Source organism: Cyprinodon tularosa, unplaced genomic scaffold (assembly GCF_016077235.1).
Source record: "Cyprinodon tularosa strain WSP-4 unplaced genomic scaffold, ASM1607723v1 ctg796, whole genome shotgun sequence".
Taxonomy (NCBI): domain Eukaryota; kingdom Metazoa; phylum Chordata; class Actinopteri; order Cyprinodontiformes; family Cyprinodontidae; genus Cyprinodon; species Cyprinodon tularosa.
In genome coordinates, this window is record NW_024039558.1 from 633,079 (window position 1) to 650,000 (window position 16,922).

Sequence of the window (16,922 nt, forward strand, 5' to 3'; positions counted from 1 at the left end):
AAAGGGCATTAACCAAGCTATGTTTTTTGGGTCATTTTTTCATCTCTGTCTTCCATGTGTATACCATCACAGTAGTGTAGGTGGGGATTTCAACATGCTACATCTATATACAGGTGCTGGTCATAAAATTAGAATATCATGAAAAAGTAGATTGATTTCAGTAATTCCATTTAAAAAGTGAAACTTGTATATTATATTCATACATTACATACAAACTCATATATTTCAGATGTTTATTTGGTTTAATTTTGATGATTACAAATGACAACAAATGAAAATCTCAAATTCATCATATCAGAAAATTAGAATATTGTGAAAAGGTTCAAAATTGATGGCCCCTGGTGCCACACTCTAATCAGCTAATTAACTCAAACCACCTGCAAAAGCCTTTAAATGGTCTTTCAGTCTAGTTCTATAGGCTACACAATCATGGGGAAGACTGCTGACTTGACAGTTGTCCAAAAGACGACCATCGACACCTTGCACAAGGAGGGCAAGACACAAAAGGTCATCGCTAAAGAGGCTGGCTGTTCACAGAGCTCAGTGTCCAAGCACATTAATAGAGAGGCGAAGGGAAGGAAAAGATGTGGTCGAAAAAAGTGTACAAGCAAGAGAGATAACCGCACCCTGGAGAGGATTGTGAAACAAAACCCATTCAAAAATGTGGGGGAGATTCACAAAGAGTGGACTGCAGCTGGAGTGAGTGCTTCAAGAACCACCACACACAGACGTATGAAAGACATGGGTTTCTGCTGTCGCATTCCTTGTGTCAAGCCACTCTTGAACCACAGACAGCGTCAGAAGCGTCTTGCCTGGGCTAAAGAGAAACAGGACTGGACTGCTGGTGAGTGGTCCAAAGTCATGTTCTCTGATGAAAGTAAATTTTGCATTTCCTTTGGAAATCAAGGTCCCAGAGTCTGGAGGAAAAGAAGAGAGGCACTTCATCCACGTTGCTTGAAGTCCAGTGTAAAGTTTCCACAGTCAGTGATGGTTTGGGGTGCCATGTCATCTGCTGGTGTTGGTCCATTGTGTTTTCTGAGGTCCAGGGTCAACGCAGCCACATACCAGGAAGTTTTAGAGCACTTCATGCTTCCTGCAGCTGACCAACTTTTTGGAGATGCAGATTTCATTTTCCAACAGGACTTGGCACCTGCACACAGTGCCAAAGCTACCAGTACCTGGTTGAAGGACCATGGTATCCCTGTTCTTAATTGGCCAGCAAACTCTCCTGACCTTAACCCCATAGAAAATCTATGGGGTATTGTGAAGAAGAAGATGCAATACACCAGACCCAACAATTCAGAAGAGCTAAAAGCCACTATTAGAGCAACCTGGGCTATCATAACACCTGAGCAGTGCCACAGACTGATCGACTCCATGCCACGCCGCATTGCTGCAGTAATACAGGCCAAAGGAGGCCCAACTAAATACTGAGTGCTGTACATGCTCATACTTTTCATGTTCATACTTTTCAGTTGGCCAACATTTCTATAAATCCTTTGTTTTTATTGGTCTTCAGTAATATTCTAATTTTCTGATATGATGAATTTGAGATTTTCATTTGTTGTCATTTGTAATCATCAAAATTAAACAAAATAAACATCTGAAATATATGAGTTTGTATGTAATGTATGAATATAATATACAAGTTTCACTTTTTAAATGGAATTACTGAAATCAATCTACTTTTTCATGATATTCTAATTTTATGACCAGCACCTGTATACTTGTGAAGGGGACTATTGTACCAATTTTAATAGCAAATAAATTTCACTTTTATAATGGTTTAAAAATAGGAACTTTTGTGTAATTACTGATATATAATCCGAATAGTCTACATGAAACTTCACAGTGCAACCTTTAATTTGAAACCTGGATTATGCTTCTACACCAAGAGGTTGCCACACAATAAGCCTTTTTTGTCAGTATTTCAAATTTATTATAACAGTAATATTTATATTATAAAAGTATTTATGTAAATATAAATAAATTAGGACTGTGAAATAATTAATCACACTCAAATAAAAGTGTTTATATATATATATATATATATATATGTATTATAATATATATATATATATTTTATATACAATATATATATATTATTTATATTATATATATATATTGTATATATATATACACAATATATATATATATATATTATATATATATATACACAATATATATATATATTATATATATATATATATATATATATATATATTGTATATATATATATATATATATACAATATATATATATTGTATATATATATTATATATACAATATATATATATATATATATATTATATATATATTGTATATATACATTATATATATATATATATATATATATATATTGTATATATATATTATATATACAATATATATACACTATATTGCCAAAAGTATTTGCTCACCCATCCAAATTATTGGAATCAGGTGTTCCAATCACTTCCATGGCCACAGGTGTATAAATTCAAGCACCTAGGCATGCAGACTGTTTTTACAAACATTTGTGAAAGAATGGGTCGCTCTCAGGAGCTCAGTGAATTCCAGCGTGGAACTGTGATAGGATGCCACCTGTGCAACAAATCCAGTCGTGAAATTTCCTCGCTCCTAAATATTCCACAGTCAACTGTCAGCTGTATTATAAGAAAATGGAAGTGTTTGGGAACGACAGCAACTCAGCCACGAAGTGGTAGGCCACGTAAACTGACGGAGCGGGGTCAGCGGATGCTGACGCGCATAGTGCGAAGAGGTCGCCAACTTTCTGCAGAGTCAATCACTACAGACCTCCAAACTTCATGTGGCCTTCAGATTAGCTCAAGAACAGTGCGCAGAGAGCTTCATGGAATGGGTTTCCATGGTCGAGCAGCTGCATCCAAGCCATACATCACCAAGTGCAATGCAAAGCGTCGGATGCGGTGGTGTAAAGCACGCCGCCACTGGACTCTAGAGCAGTGGAGACGCGTTCTCTGGAGTGACGAATCGCGCTTCTCCATCTGGCAATCTGATGGACGGGTCTGGGTTTGGCGGTTGCCAGGAGAACGGTACTTGTCTGACTGCATTGTGCCAAGTGTAAAGTTTGGTGGAGGGGGGGATTATGGTGTGAGGTTGTTTTTCAGGAGCTGGGCTTGGCCCCTTAGTTCCAGTGAAAGGAACTCTGAATGCTTCAGCATACCAAGACATTTTGGACAATTCCATGCTCCCAACTTTGTGGGAACAGTTTGGAGCTGGCCCCTTCCTCTTCCAACATGACTGTGCACCAGTGCACAAAGCAAGGTCCATAAAGACATGGATGACAGAGTCTGGTGTGGATGAACTTGACTGGCCTGCACAGAGTCCTGACCTCAACCCGATAGAACACCTTTGGGATGAATTAGAGCGGAGACTGAGAGCCAGGCCTTCTCGTCCAACATCAGTGTGCGACCTCACAAATGCGCTTCTGGAAGAATGGTCAAAAATTCCCATAAACACACTCCTAAACCTTGTGGACAGCCTTCCCAGAAGAGTTGAAGCTGTTCTAGCTGCAAAGGGTGGACCGACGTCATATTGAACCCTATGGATTAGGAACGGGATGTCACTTAAGCTCATATGTGAGTCAAGGCAGGTGAGCAAATACTTTTGGCAATATAGTGTATATATATATATATATTATATATATATTGTATATATACATTATATATAAAATATATATATAAATATATATTTCTGGGACCATATATATATGGTTGCCATTCTGTACACTGAGTTTTAATAGCATATATTGATTTAACATAAATACCTTGTGCATGTGTATATTTATTGCACCTGTATGTTCTATTCAGTGTTCTTTTCATATGAAATTCCATGGTTATAATTATTCCTAAGTGTGCAGTATCACAACTACATGTCTGACTTTTGTTTAACAAACCAAACAGTTTGAGAATAGTTAGACAATTGAGGAAGTTATGGTTATTTCAGTACATGTGCCATTGAAACACAATGCTACGAATGAGCGAGCTGCCTGTTGTAAGATGGCCGCCACGTGCGGACGTCGACCCCCATTGGCCAGCAGCGCGGACGAGACATCTAGCCTTTATTATGGATATCTATGGTTAATACTAACTGTAGCTAATGCTAACTATAGCTAATGCTAACTCTAGCTAAAGCTAACAGTAGCAATACTGACAGTAGCTAATACTAACTCTAGCTAATGCTAACTGTAGCTAATGCTAACAGTAGCTAATGCTATCACTAGCCAATACTAACGGTAGTTAATACTAACAGTAGCTAATGCTAACTATAGCTAATGCTAACTCTAGCTAAAGCTAACAGTAGCAATACTGACAGTAGCTAATACTAACTCTAGCTAATGCTAACTCTAGCTAATGCTAACAGTAGCTAATGCTATCACTAGCTAAGTAGCTAATTCTAACTGTAGCTAATGCTAACGGTAGCTAATACTAACTCTAGCTAATATTAACAGTAGCTAATACTAACTCTGGATAATGCTAACTCTAGCTAATGCTAACTTTAGCTAATGCTAAGAATAGCAATACTAGCTGAACCGGGCACTCGAACCGAGCCATCAGCTTCGGGTCAGGTCTAGTAACCCCGGCGTACGGGGGCAGGGAGCCAGCCGGGGATGGAGCAAACATCCCGACCCGATGACGGTATGCTTCCACCCACCTGCCTTACCGTGCTTCGGTAAGCACGAGGCCGCCGGTGTCCAGGCTACCGTCAGCGCAAGGGTTTAACTTTGTGATGAAAGTTGGTGGGGACACTCGGGTGGAGGCTCATGGACCTACAGTTAGACTTTCATTAGGCTAATTTTCCAAAAATTAGGTCAAACGTATATTTATTGAATACTTATTTTTGAGAACACAAGACAACAGCACACTGATATTTATATTTATAGATGTTAGAGAGATGCCCTTTAGTGCATCACCAGGCCCAAAACATCAATGCATGAAAAAAATATCATATATCATACATCCCTAGAAGTAAAGTCAGCTGTCAGTTGCATAGTTGAAATGCCACACTCTGCAACGTTCACCAACATAAGACAAGGTTAAGCTATAAATCTAGAGAAAGGATCATGAACGTTGAAGGCCTAACCCCCCCCCACCAGAACTGAGAGGGCAGACAAAGGAAAACTTTCTCCCTAAAAACCAGGCAGCAGCAGGAGTTAACAAGGTTGCATCTGGATGAAGCTCAGGACTCCTAGGAAAACCTCCTCTGGACACCATGTCAGACAATGTTGCTAGGAAACCAAACACAGCGCAAGCATCTCCTAGCAGCTGTCAAACAAAAATAGCTGTGAAATTATCTGAAGCTCGGTCAAAGTTGGGCAACAACGGAACAATGAAGCAAAATAAATAAATAAATAAATGATCTTGTCATACTCCAGATTCCAACCAGACCAGAGGGCTCCTTAGAAGATGATGTCTGCCAACAAGGACCAACAGATGCCCTTTGTCACCGGTTCTGTTCATTACATTAATGGACAGAATTTCTAGGCACAGCCAGGGACCAGAGGATGTCCGGTTTGGGGAACCTCAGGATATCACCTCTGCTGTTTGCAGATGATGTTGTCCTGTTGGCCTCATCAAACCAGGCCCTCCAACGTGCACTGGGGCCGTTTGCAGCCGAGAGTGAAGCGGCCGGGATGAGGATCAGCATCTCCAAATCCGAAGCCATGGTTCTCCACAGGAGAAAGGTGGACTCCCCTCTTCAGGTCGGTGGAGAGTCTTCGTCTCAAGTGGAGGAGTTCAAGTATTTAGGGGTCTTGTTCACGAGGGACGGATGGAGCATGAAATCGACAGATGTCGGCAGTGATGCGGTCGCTGTATCGGCCTGTCGTGGTGAAGAGGGAGCTGAGCCGAGGGGGCAAAGCTCTCAATTTACCGATCAATCTACGTTCCCACTAACCAGACTCCGCTAGATGGATTTGCTCCGCATATCCATCTGGAAACCTTCCATAGAAGTAATTTTGGGAAGGGGCGAAAATACTGGTTAGCTGATTGGCCTATGTTGGTGATAGACGGGCCAAATAAACCAATCAGATCAACGAAGCATATGACGTACTAACAGAGCGACGATGAAGAGAAGCCAATTGATAGATCAAACTCTTGCTGAAACCAGTCGGGAGAAGAGCAAAAACATCTTTTTCTCTGAGAAAAGCCTCCAGAGCAGTGTTTTGCTCTTCTTTCAGTGAAGAAATACTCTGTATTCCGATAAAACTTGCTCGATAGCCACGCTAACGCTAGTTTCATCGGCTGAAGCCGCCATGTTCTTTAGACTGAACTGTCGCGCTTCTCGTTGCGTCACACCTCAACCCGCCTCAAAGCCAACACTGATTGGACGTTCGTTTGGTGAACGGCTCCAAATTTTCTTTAACGGAGAGTCTCCAGACTGATTAGCGAGTGAAACCTTGAAAGCTCGCGAGATCAGGATGGTCTCACGAGGCTAGAAATTTGGGGCCATAGGCAAAGACAGGCATGGGGCCCTCTGAATTGAGAAGACATCACATAAAACAGACCCATTCTACGAGATCAGGATGGTCTCACGAGGCTACGTTCCCACCCTCATGGTCATGAGATCTGGGTAATGACCGAAAGGACAAGATTGGGAATACAAGTGGTAGAAATGAGTTTCCTACGCAGGGTGGCTGGGCGCACCCTTTCAGATCGGGTGAGGAGCTCAGTTACCCGGGAGGAGCTCAGAGTAGAGTCGCTGCTCCTCCATGTCGAAAGGAGCCAACTGAGGAGGCTCGGGCATCTGTTCCGGATGCCTTTTGGTCGCCTCCCTTCCAGGCATGTCCCATTGGGAGGAGGCCTGGTGGAAGGCCTAGGACACGCTGGAGGGACTAAGTCTCTGAGCTGGCCCTGCTTAGACTGCTGCATCCATGACCCGGCCCCAGGATAAAGCGGAAGGAAATAGGTGGATGAAGTTAAACCAGACAGAACCTAAACCATCTACCGTGGTTCTACAAGCTGCCATGAACTTTAGAAGGTCATGATTAGACGCTGAAGAGAGAAGAACCTGATGTCTGACCTGGAGATGGTCGTGGTTGTGTAAGATGAGCAGAATTTGAAGTCATCATTACGCTTAGTGAAAATTCATGCTGGTTCATTCTGCTTTCTGGAACCTTCTGACCTCAGTGCCAACAAACAGGCGTTCCAAGAAGTGGAAAACAATTTGAAAAAAAAAAAATAATAATTTTCCCTCAGTGTTTGTCCCAGACGGCATGGAGCCTCTCGCCTCAAACGGCGAGGCTCACCAAACCAGTTCTTCTACTCTGTTTTGTGTAGATAAGAGCGCATCTGAAAGACCTCATGGTTAGAAAGAAACGGCTTTTCAAAACGACTGAGATGAATTCAGAATGATCCTCCTTTTTGATTGAGTAACCAAGCGTTGCCATGCCGACCTGTCAGACCTTCCTCAGACACATGAACAGAAAAAGGAGCAGAAACGATCAGCCAGCAGAGCCTACCTGTCAGGGGTCGTCCTACATCTGCTCTCGTTTCTGAAATCCTCTCTTCTAATGTCTCTCTGCGATCGGAACAACTAATAGTCAAGTTGCAGCTCTGAATTTCCATACAGGAAGTTAGTCGAAGCACTTCTTCTTTCCGCACTGCTTTGAGAGGACTTCCTCCTGTGTTGCATGCTCTGGGACATCACTGTGTTTTACCTCAGACAGGTTGCAGTAGAGACCGTCATCAGATGTCTGCAGGAAGCGTTCAAACATGCTGGCGACTGCGGTGAAGATGAAGCGATATTGATCCTGCAGAGATGATGCAGGTATAAACTGAGGGATGGCCTCACAGATAATGTCAACACTTTCAGCTGGTAGAGCGTTGTGTAAAGGGTTCATTTCAGGACTTCTTCAGGTCCCAGAAAAACAAGTGTTTGGAAAAAAAGCTCAATCAGATTTTAGAAATTAGCTTATTATTAAACTTTTTCCCAGAGATCTGATAAAAATTTTTTTTTCCCATTGTTCATCAGACCTGAAATCTTACAAATGTTTACCAGAGACCTGACAATATTTTTCTGAGACCTGAAACCTGAGATAGCTTTTTTTCCAGGTCCTTCTACGTAAATTTCTAAAACCTGAATATGTGCTGAAATTCACCCAATATAAGTGGACTGTAATGGCCCTGTCACACCTTGACGATTTAGATCAGCGTATGCCTGATGTACGAAAAAATCTGACAAAAATGCTGGCATACGTTGGATAAGTACGCTGAAACACATCAACATACGGACCTTACGTCCCGACGTATGCAAGCGTTGGCCATCCATACGTGGGCCATAAGTTCCAGGTAAGTTATCTGATCATTGACATACGTTAAGTGAAAGTTACTCATAAGTCGTGGCATCTTGCTTATCCAAAAACAATGACCGTTTCTCATTATGCTTACTTGTATGGGGCTAACGTTAGCTCGTCTGCAGCAGCCAGGGCTAATGTTAGCCCGTCTGCAGCAGCCAGGGCTAACTTTAGCCCGTCTGCAGCGGCTAGGGCTAACTTTAACCCGTCTGCTGCAGCCAGGGCTATCGATAACCCGTCTGCAGCAGCCAGGGCTATCGTTAGCCCGCCTGCAGCGGCCCTCTCTCTGCATAGCCGTGTGTAAAGGACCGCCGGCTATGATGGAGGTTATCTTTTTGTTTCATTTGGCAAAATGTTCATTTGATTTGTGTTTATCTGACTGTGTTCATTATTATTGCCCCAATAAATGCTGCCTTCAGGATCACCTCCGTTTTTTTATCGATAAACTACACGCGCAAAGTGGAACAGGGCTGTGCAGCTGCTGGACTAAATAAAAACTGCTGGAGAATTTATAAAACTGAAAGAGGTTGGAGACCTGTGGACATATTACTACGAATAACGGGAAGAAAGTGCTGTAATTCCAGGGAAGTGTGTGGAAGTGCTGCAGATGATTGTCTGGACTGAGGGCACCTACTTTGGTCTGCACAGCAGAGGGTCTTTGTCTGCGGAGTTCCAGGACAATGCTCAGGATGCTGAAGTCTTGGGAGATCCGCTGCAGAAGGAACAGGACAACAAACAGACCCATCATTTTAAAAGCTGACAGCTGTCCTCGTTTCTGATCATCATCATCATCATGTGCTTCCTCCTGAAGGACCCATCTGCTTCCAGAGCTTCTGCTCTTTATCCAGAGATGTTTATCAGAACTAGCTAAGGAATAGAATAGGATCTTGTTGACGTGTGTTACCTTGGTAACCAGAAGGTCATAGATGTAGTCGAGAGCACAGATGACTCCTGTCCTCCCACAGCCCGCACTGAAACACACAGCAGCAGATGCAGTGAGCATGTTAGCCGTGCCATCGATAGCAGGTGTTACCTGCTGCATATTCACAGCCTCCTGCTCTCTGAGCGTTGGCTGGCTGGCTGTGGGGGGGGGGGGGGGGCTCCTGATGAATGTTAATGACCAGCTGACCTGTGATCAGAGCTGTTGGCACAAACAAGCTGCAGAGATGATGTGAAACTAAGCACCGATTAGAGGGCGACACCGCGTGTCTCTGAGAGTCTCTCACTATGCCTCATTGTCTCTCAGTGTCTCTTAGTGTGTCTCCTCGTCTCTCAGTGTGTCTCCTTGTCTCTCAGTGTGTCTCTTTGTCTCTCAGTGTCTCTCATTGTCTCTCAGTGTGTCTAATCATCTTTTGGTTTGTCTCATTGTCTCTTAGAATGCTTTATTGTCTCTCAGTGTGTCTCATTGTCTCTCAGTGTCTCTTAGTGTGTCTCCTCGTCTCTCAGTGTGTCTCCTCGTCTCTCAGTGTGTCTCCTTGTCTCTCAGTGTGTCTCTTTGTCTCTCAGTGTCTCTCATTGTCTCTCAGTGTGTCTAATCATCTCTTGGTTTGTCTCATTGTCTCTTAGAATACTTTATTGTCTCTCAGTGTGTCTCTTTGTCTCTCAGTGAGTCTCTTTGTCTCTCATTGTCTCTTAGAATGCTTTATTGTCTCTCAGTGTGTCTCATAGTCTCTGGGTTTGTCTCATTGTCTCTCAGTGTGTCTAATTATCTCTTGGTTTGTCTCATTGTCTCTCAGTGTGTCTCATTGTCTCTGGGTTTGTCTCATTGTCTCTCAGTATGTCTTATTGTCTCTGTCCTTACCTGCAGTGGACCAGAACAGGGGCGGTATCACCTCCTCGGCTGCTCCTTGCTCGCTCCAGCAGGTCCAGAACGCCTGCGTTCTCATAGGGGACGTCGTGGTCCGGCCAGGATAAGTATTGGAACTGAACCACTGAACGGACGTCCTGCAGAGGACGAAGGAGGACAGGGGATGAAGGTGTGATCTGACTCTCGTTAAAAGTGAACGGAAGTGGGCTCCCACCTGCTGATAGCTGACAGTCAGAGTTCTGACCACAACGTCCTCATTGGGTCGGGACTCCGCCTCCTGGATGGTTACAGGGACAACATGTTAGGTTCTGATCAGGAATAGATCAGAAGGAGGTCAGACAGTTCTGGGTTCTTACAGAAGTTACAGTAAAAGGTCCAAATGCTGCAGACTGATGAGGAGCTGCCCAGTAGGACTCACACTTTTTCTGCAGAGAAAGCCCAGAACCAAAAACAGAACCGTCACTATTAGAAGCTATTTCAATCCACTGAGCTTCATGATTGGAAATAAAAAAATGTTTAATATGTTCAAAGAAAAGCAGAAGACAAAGAAAGGGAGAAAGGCGCTACCTTCCCCATCTCGATCTCCCTGCAGGCCATGATTATCACCTGAAACACAGATTCAGAAGTTAGTCGGATCCTGAAGCTTCTGGAGGTGAGGGAGACATCGATGTCCCAGCAGATCATCATCTGGAGACACTAAAAACCTTTTCCACCAGAACCAGAGATCCATTCATCCTGATCCGCGGGTGGAGAGTGGAGGTACCAGGAAGCAATAAATATCAGTAAGCAGAGACATCAGTTTCTTTCGGGCCCACGACCTCTTAGGGACCCCATCACTGACACCTGGTGGGCCCCTTACGAAATTGCAGACTAGGACATCTCTTTGCAGATGTAATGGTGTGAAAAATTGCAGATTCCAGACAAGAAAAAGGAAAGAAAATAAACACGTTCTTTCAAAAAACCAAAGAGGGAGAGGAGGACGTTGCAGGGAGTAAAGATGGCGACCAGGAAATCAATGGAGAGAGCGTGGGTGAGGAGGGGAGCGGTGAAGCTGAAGGTAGCCCCCATGGCTTGTTGGGCTAACATGTGGCGATGCGCTGTCACTGATGGTTCCATTCATGGTGCGCAGTCACTATATTTCCGTGTGTGATCATATGCTACTGAGAATTGCATAATTGTATCTTCTTGGCCGATTTATGGAACCGTTGCCGTATCCTGAACCGTTATCACGTGTTGTACTTCATGTCCATCTAGATAATGTTGCTAACAGGCCTATTGTTGTGTCGTTACGCCATTGCCAGAAAGGAAACACGTGAGGGAAGTCTTTAGGTGGTGCTCTGATCCATCCCCTTCCTCAGGGATAAAACACCAGCCAGGGGGATTTAGCAATAGGCAATACTAGGCAGTTGTCTAGGGCTTTAAGTTCCTGGGGGCCCCACAAAACTCTGTTTACATCCATACATCCATTTTCTAACATGCTTAATCCTAAGTAGGGTGGCGAGGGCTGCTGGTGTCTATCTCCAGCTGTCTACGGGCGAGAGGCGGGGTCCACCCTGGACAGGTCTCCAGTCCATCGCAGGGCAACACAGAGACAAACAGGACAAACAACTTTTCACACTCACACCTAAGGGGAATTTAGAGAAGTCAATTAACCTAACAGTCATGTTTTTGGTCTCTAGGAGGAAGCCGGAGTACCCGGAGAGAACTCTGTTTAAATGTATGGTTATTACAACTATTCCTTATTTGTGCACATTAATTATCCTTTGGCTAAAATGCCATCAGAACGCTGATAATATTAAAGTCATTGGGAAGCGGCCGTTCCGGACGATGCATTTCTGAATTCTCCTGAGTGGTGCACGACTTTACACGAGTGAATAAAGTCAATGTGATTGGTCGATTATCAAGGGGGCGGGATTGTTATGGCAGAAGGTTCGGAAGTACTTTGATTGTGGTCGGTTTGTGGGAAGCATCTTGCTAACCAGTTAGCAACTTAGTGCTAGCAGGTTCCCAATGGGAAATTCCATTGGGACCAAGTGGCACTAAATTGGTGACTTAGAAACGACGCTGTCAAGGAACGCTATGGACAGCGGAAACATGCAAGAGGAGGAGAGTTTAGTGTCGGGGGTCGTGGATGAGTCTCCTCCGTCGTCCATTTTTCATTTGGAGGCCTATTCTATTAACATTTCTCTATCTGTAGAATGGGTCTGTCTTATGTGTTTTCCTCTCAATTCAGAGGGCCCCATGCCTGTCTTTGCCTATGGTCCCAAATTTCTAGCCTCGTGAGACCATCCTGATCTCGCGAGCTTTCAAGGTTTCACTCGCAGATCAGTCTGGAGACTCTCCGTTGAAGAAAATTTGGAGCCGTTCACCAAACGAACGTCCAATCAGCGTTGGCTTTGAGGCGGGTTGAGGTGTGACGCAACGAGAAGCGCGACAGTTCAGTCTAAAGAACATGGCGGCTTCAGCCGATGAAACTAGCGTTAGCGTGGCTATCGAGCAAGTTTTATGGGAATTACAGAGTATTTCTTCACTGAAAGAAGAGCAAAACACTGCTCTGGAGGCTTTTCTCAGAGGAAAAGATGTTTTTGCTCTTCTCCCGACTGGTTTCAGCAAGAGTTTGATCTATCAATTGGCTCCTCTTCGTCGTCGCTCTGTTAGTACGTCATATGCTTCGTTGATCTGATTGGTTTATTTGGCCCGTCTATCACCAACATAGGCCAATCAGCTAACCAGTATTTTCGCCCCTTCCCAAAATTACTTCAACGGAAGGTTTCCAGATGGATATGCGGAGCAAATCCATCTAGCGGAGTCAGGTTACCAAATTTCCTGAATGCGCCCCTGAAACCAGCACCAGAACCACTCCATCCTTCTCCGGTTGAGAAGCTTAAACTGGGACTAAAGGAGCTGGATACAAACACCCTTTGGATCAACTTAAAAAAGCTCAGAGACCAGGAGTGGCTCTGGAGGGGTCCCACCTGCAGACCCACCATGATCCACAGAGGGCCAGGAACCTTCTCTGGATTCATGAACAACTCAGACCTGCTGAGGAACCAACAGCAGAACTAATCATCTAGAGATGATTTTACATGAAACCAGGAACGAAAGACGTCAGCAGAGACTTTAGAGAAGCAGCTGCTCCCTGCCTGACGGGGATTTGCTCTCATTCAGAACGACGCTGCTCCCCTTTAGCCCCATGAACCCGACCCGGTCCGCTTCCTTTCACCGCCGACACCCAGCCCTATGCTACAGGGAAGCCCATAAATTAACAATCAGGACGGTTTTAGTGGAGGCAGCTGATGCTTTTCTGCAGAAATAAAGATCTGATCTGATTGGCTTAAAGGTCAGCTGAGCTTCCTCCTGATTGGACAATTCGCTTTAGGATGGAGTCAGGAAAAAGAAGTTAAAGACGTTCTGGAAGCTTTAAACATAAAAAAACAAATTTTGGAGACAGACTTTAACAGAATCGGCTGAACGTGAAAGAAATCGGATTCAGAAAATTCCCACTAATGCTGGAGCAGGAGGACAGAAATATGGTCCAATGTTACACCTCATTCACTAAATATACTGAGCCCCTGTGGACCAGACTATTTCCTGGAACCAGGGTCTGACCTTGGTTTGGTGCTGCCAGATCATCCTCCAGAAGTCAGTCACAGTGGAGCTGAGAGGCGCCTGAGAGGCGATGTATTTGCGGTCACCTGACGCCCCCTGCAGGACAAACATTAGAGTCACACCTGGAGCTTCCTTACAGCAGCTGTATGGAGGCAATTCTGTTCCACTATTCTTTCAGGTAAAGAACAGGTTTTGTAAATGGAAATCTGTAGAAAAAAGTTCAATCTAGAAATGAAACTGAAAAATGTCTCAAAATATAACAGTTTAGAGACTAACTTTAATGTCTTCTCAGATTAAATATTTTCCTACAAATTTATCTTTGAGGTTTTTATTTTAATATAATTTTTCTTATTTCTCTTTTTCATAATGAGTTTAAGGAATTGCATTCTTTCCAGATTGTGTTTTATAGATCAAATTCTCTTCAAGCTAACCGACCGATAAAATCTTGTTACTAAAGTAGAAATATGTCTTCATCACTGAATCCAGAGGAAAGCCAACCTCCCAGAAGCGTAAAGAATGTGATCTGGAAAACATTAATTAAAAAGAAATAGATCATTAAAACTCAATTTGAAAAGAGAAATCCAAAATAAAAATTTAGTCTGTGAGGCAGACACCCTGTCTACTTTTAGGCTAGGCTTAAAACTTTCCTTTTTGATAAAGCTTCTAGTTAGAGTGGCTCAGGTTATCCTGAGCTATCTCTATAGTTCTGCTGCTATAGGCTTAGACTGCTGGAGGACATAGGGACCCCCTTTTTCATCATTCTGCCTCATTCTATCTCTATTCTCCCACTCTGCAGAATCTGTATCTATGCTTCTTTTTCTATGTCTGCTTCTGTCTCCTTGAACCCCAGTGGGCCTCAGCAGATGGCCGCTCACACTGAGCCTGGTTCTGCTGGAGGTTTCTTCCTGTTCAAAGGGAGTTTTTCCTCTCCACTGTCGCTACAAGCATGCTTAGTGTGAGGGATTGCTGAAGAGTCAATGAGTCGATGCAATCAGCTGGTTTTCCTTAGATAGAAAACTTGGAATCAATCTGACTGGATGATCTGGTGATCTGGAAAGTGACCTGAGATGACATGATGTGAATTGGAGCTATAGAAATAAACTGAATAGAAGTGAAAGATGAGAATATTTGGGAAAAAAATATTTAAAAAATAAGTTAAAGAAAAGAAACTCAAAACCTGTTGATTAAGAATGTTCTTTGAAGTTTCATTTCTGGATTTCCTTTTTTCTCATTTTCATTTAACCAAACTTTTTCTTTGAAACAATTAATGAACAAAATTCCCTGCATACAGCTGGAGACCCCAGAGAGCTGAACCATGTGCTGCATCACCTGGATGAAGCTGGCGTTGATGTAATCAGACTGAGATCCTGAGGTCTTCAGAGACAGCACCACCCGAGTCTGATCATCTGCAGCGAGGTTAGAGAGCGAGGTTAGAGACGACGAGAGGATAAAGCCTTTCACAGGTGGAGCAGAGCGATGATAGGGACAGAAGAACGGAGGACAGGTGGAAGGAATAAAAGGGGTTCATACATGGCAGGATGTCTTTATATCGGTTCTTCTTGATGTTCTCCTTCAAGGATCCGGCCTCTGTGGTCAAGCCATGTTCTTTCTTTAACGCGAGGGACTGTGAACGCACCACCTGCCAACACAGACACACATAAGAAGGTGATTGCTTCCTTTTCAGGGACGTACACAGATAGGACACTAGATGGTGCTAGAGGAGCTGTCCTTTTCCCCTCTGGAGAAAAAATTGGCCTCCTGAAATTTTTTAGTCTTTGGAACAAAATACCCTTAATCAGTTTAAAAGCCTATCAAACCCGGCGTCTAGATCAGGGGTGGGCAACTCCAGTCCTGGAGGGCCTGTATCCTGGACTGGAGAAATTGATTGCATACTGGGGAGGTGATTCAACCTTTTGATTCAGGTGTGTTGGACCTAGGATGAATCTAAATGTTGAAGGAAACCGGCCCTCAAAGACTGGAGTCGCCAATCACTGGTCTAGATTTTTATAATTTTGCACCACAAGACGTGTAGCACCACCTCAAACGAGCCTTACCCTGGTGAACGGCCAGCTAACCATCCAGGTAACCAAACAATCATATACACTTCCTTCACCAACCGGTTAGTTAATTGTATAACGTGTTTAGTGGCCTCTACTTGGCAACTACTAAAACTAAAGCAACTCATACATCTAATTATTACTGATCTCTATTTATTCCCTGGATTGCTGATTGCTCGTTGGTAGTACGGGGCTGAAGTGAAGCCACCGGCCGCCATATTGGTACTCCCTAGTTAGACCGGTCGCAATGTAAACAATCCGTTCCCTACAGCATCGAACAACCATGATGTTCTCATTTTCAGGGGGATTAACGACTTTTAAAATAAAGATAAATTCATCATTTTGACACAGACTGGCTGTTTCATAGCATCAGTAGATTAACTTTAACTTTTTAAGAATTTTAAAGAAAAAATCGGCCAATCACATTACATAGTCATTATAAAGTGAATGAAGTCTATAAATCATGTAAAATAACATGTTATATAAATCCATCACAATAAAATTAATGTGTTAATGAAGCAGAATAATACAGACGTGCCAAAAGTGCTAAATTGATGATGTAAATGTAATATACATGGATTGTTGACATTATTATGGTAATTACATCTTACATATAATTTTAAGACTTTACATAAAGACTGAATTAAAAGTACACGTCAGTTGATCCTATAGTATTTTTCTATTTGGTAATTGTGCGTGCATGATGTCATCAGCCTTCAAATCTGACAGATTTACAATAGAGCTAAATTAATGAACCAATATAATAACTCCACAGAGCTTCACCAGCAAAATCACATTAATAGATAAAATCACAGGCAGCATCAAGTTCATATTTTGCCTTAGGATCTTAGTTACAGCAATGACCGACTGCAGTTCTGCTGTAATGTTCCTTTGTAAAGGTTAATGACCGACGTACCTGACATGGAACAACCAGACCAGGCATACTGCTTTAGGTTAATAGATTAGATTCATTTAAAAATTCCACCATATTAACAATTAGACTACTACATACGAGGAGCCCTTTTTCCAACCTGAGCACCTGCCCCCAAAAATGTCTGTGCACGCCACTGTTCCTTTTTCTGTTGTTAAAAGCTACCTTCCATGAAGAAATGCTCATTTTGTGCAATATTTTATA

At 43.1% G+C, this 16,922-nt stretch overlaps 1 protein-coding gene across 2 annotated transcripts in view; it reads right to left on the reverse strand.

Moving 5' to 3' along the window:
* The window catches only part of ptpn18 (protein tyrosine phosphatase non-receptor type 18), a 50,739-nt gene that overhangs the window by 24,838 nt on the left and 8,979 nt on the right, over positions 1-16,922 (reverse strand). For both annotated transcript variants that reach the window (XM_038271219.1, XM_038271218.1), the window contains 10 exons: positions 15,261-15,369; positions 15,060-15,136; positions 13,731-13,826; positions 10,689-10,727; positions 10,478-10,546; positions 10,336-10,398; positions 10,116-10,258; positions 9,219-9,285; positions 8,949-9,026; positions 7,679-7,771 (listed from right to left, as the gene is read on the reverse strand). In XM_038271219.1, coding sequence (XP_038127147.1) covers positions 7,679-7,771; positions 8,949-9,026; positions 9,219-9,285; positions 10,116-10,258; positions 10,336-10,398; positions 10,478-10,546; positions 10,689-10,727; positions 13,731-13,826; positions 15,060-15,136; positions 15,261-15,369 — 834 coding nt within the window. The remainder of the gene's footprint in view (positions 1-7,678; positions 7,772-8,948; positions 9,027-9,218; positions 9,286-10,115; positions 10,259-10,335; positions 10,399-10,477; positions 10,547-10,688; positions 10,728-13,730; positions 13,827-15,059; positions 15,137-15,260; positions 15,370-16,922) is intronic.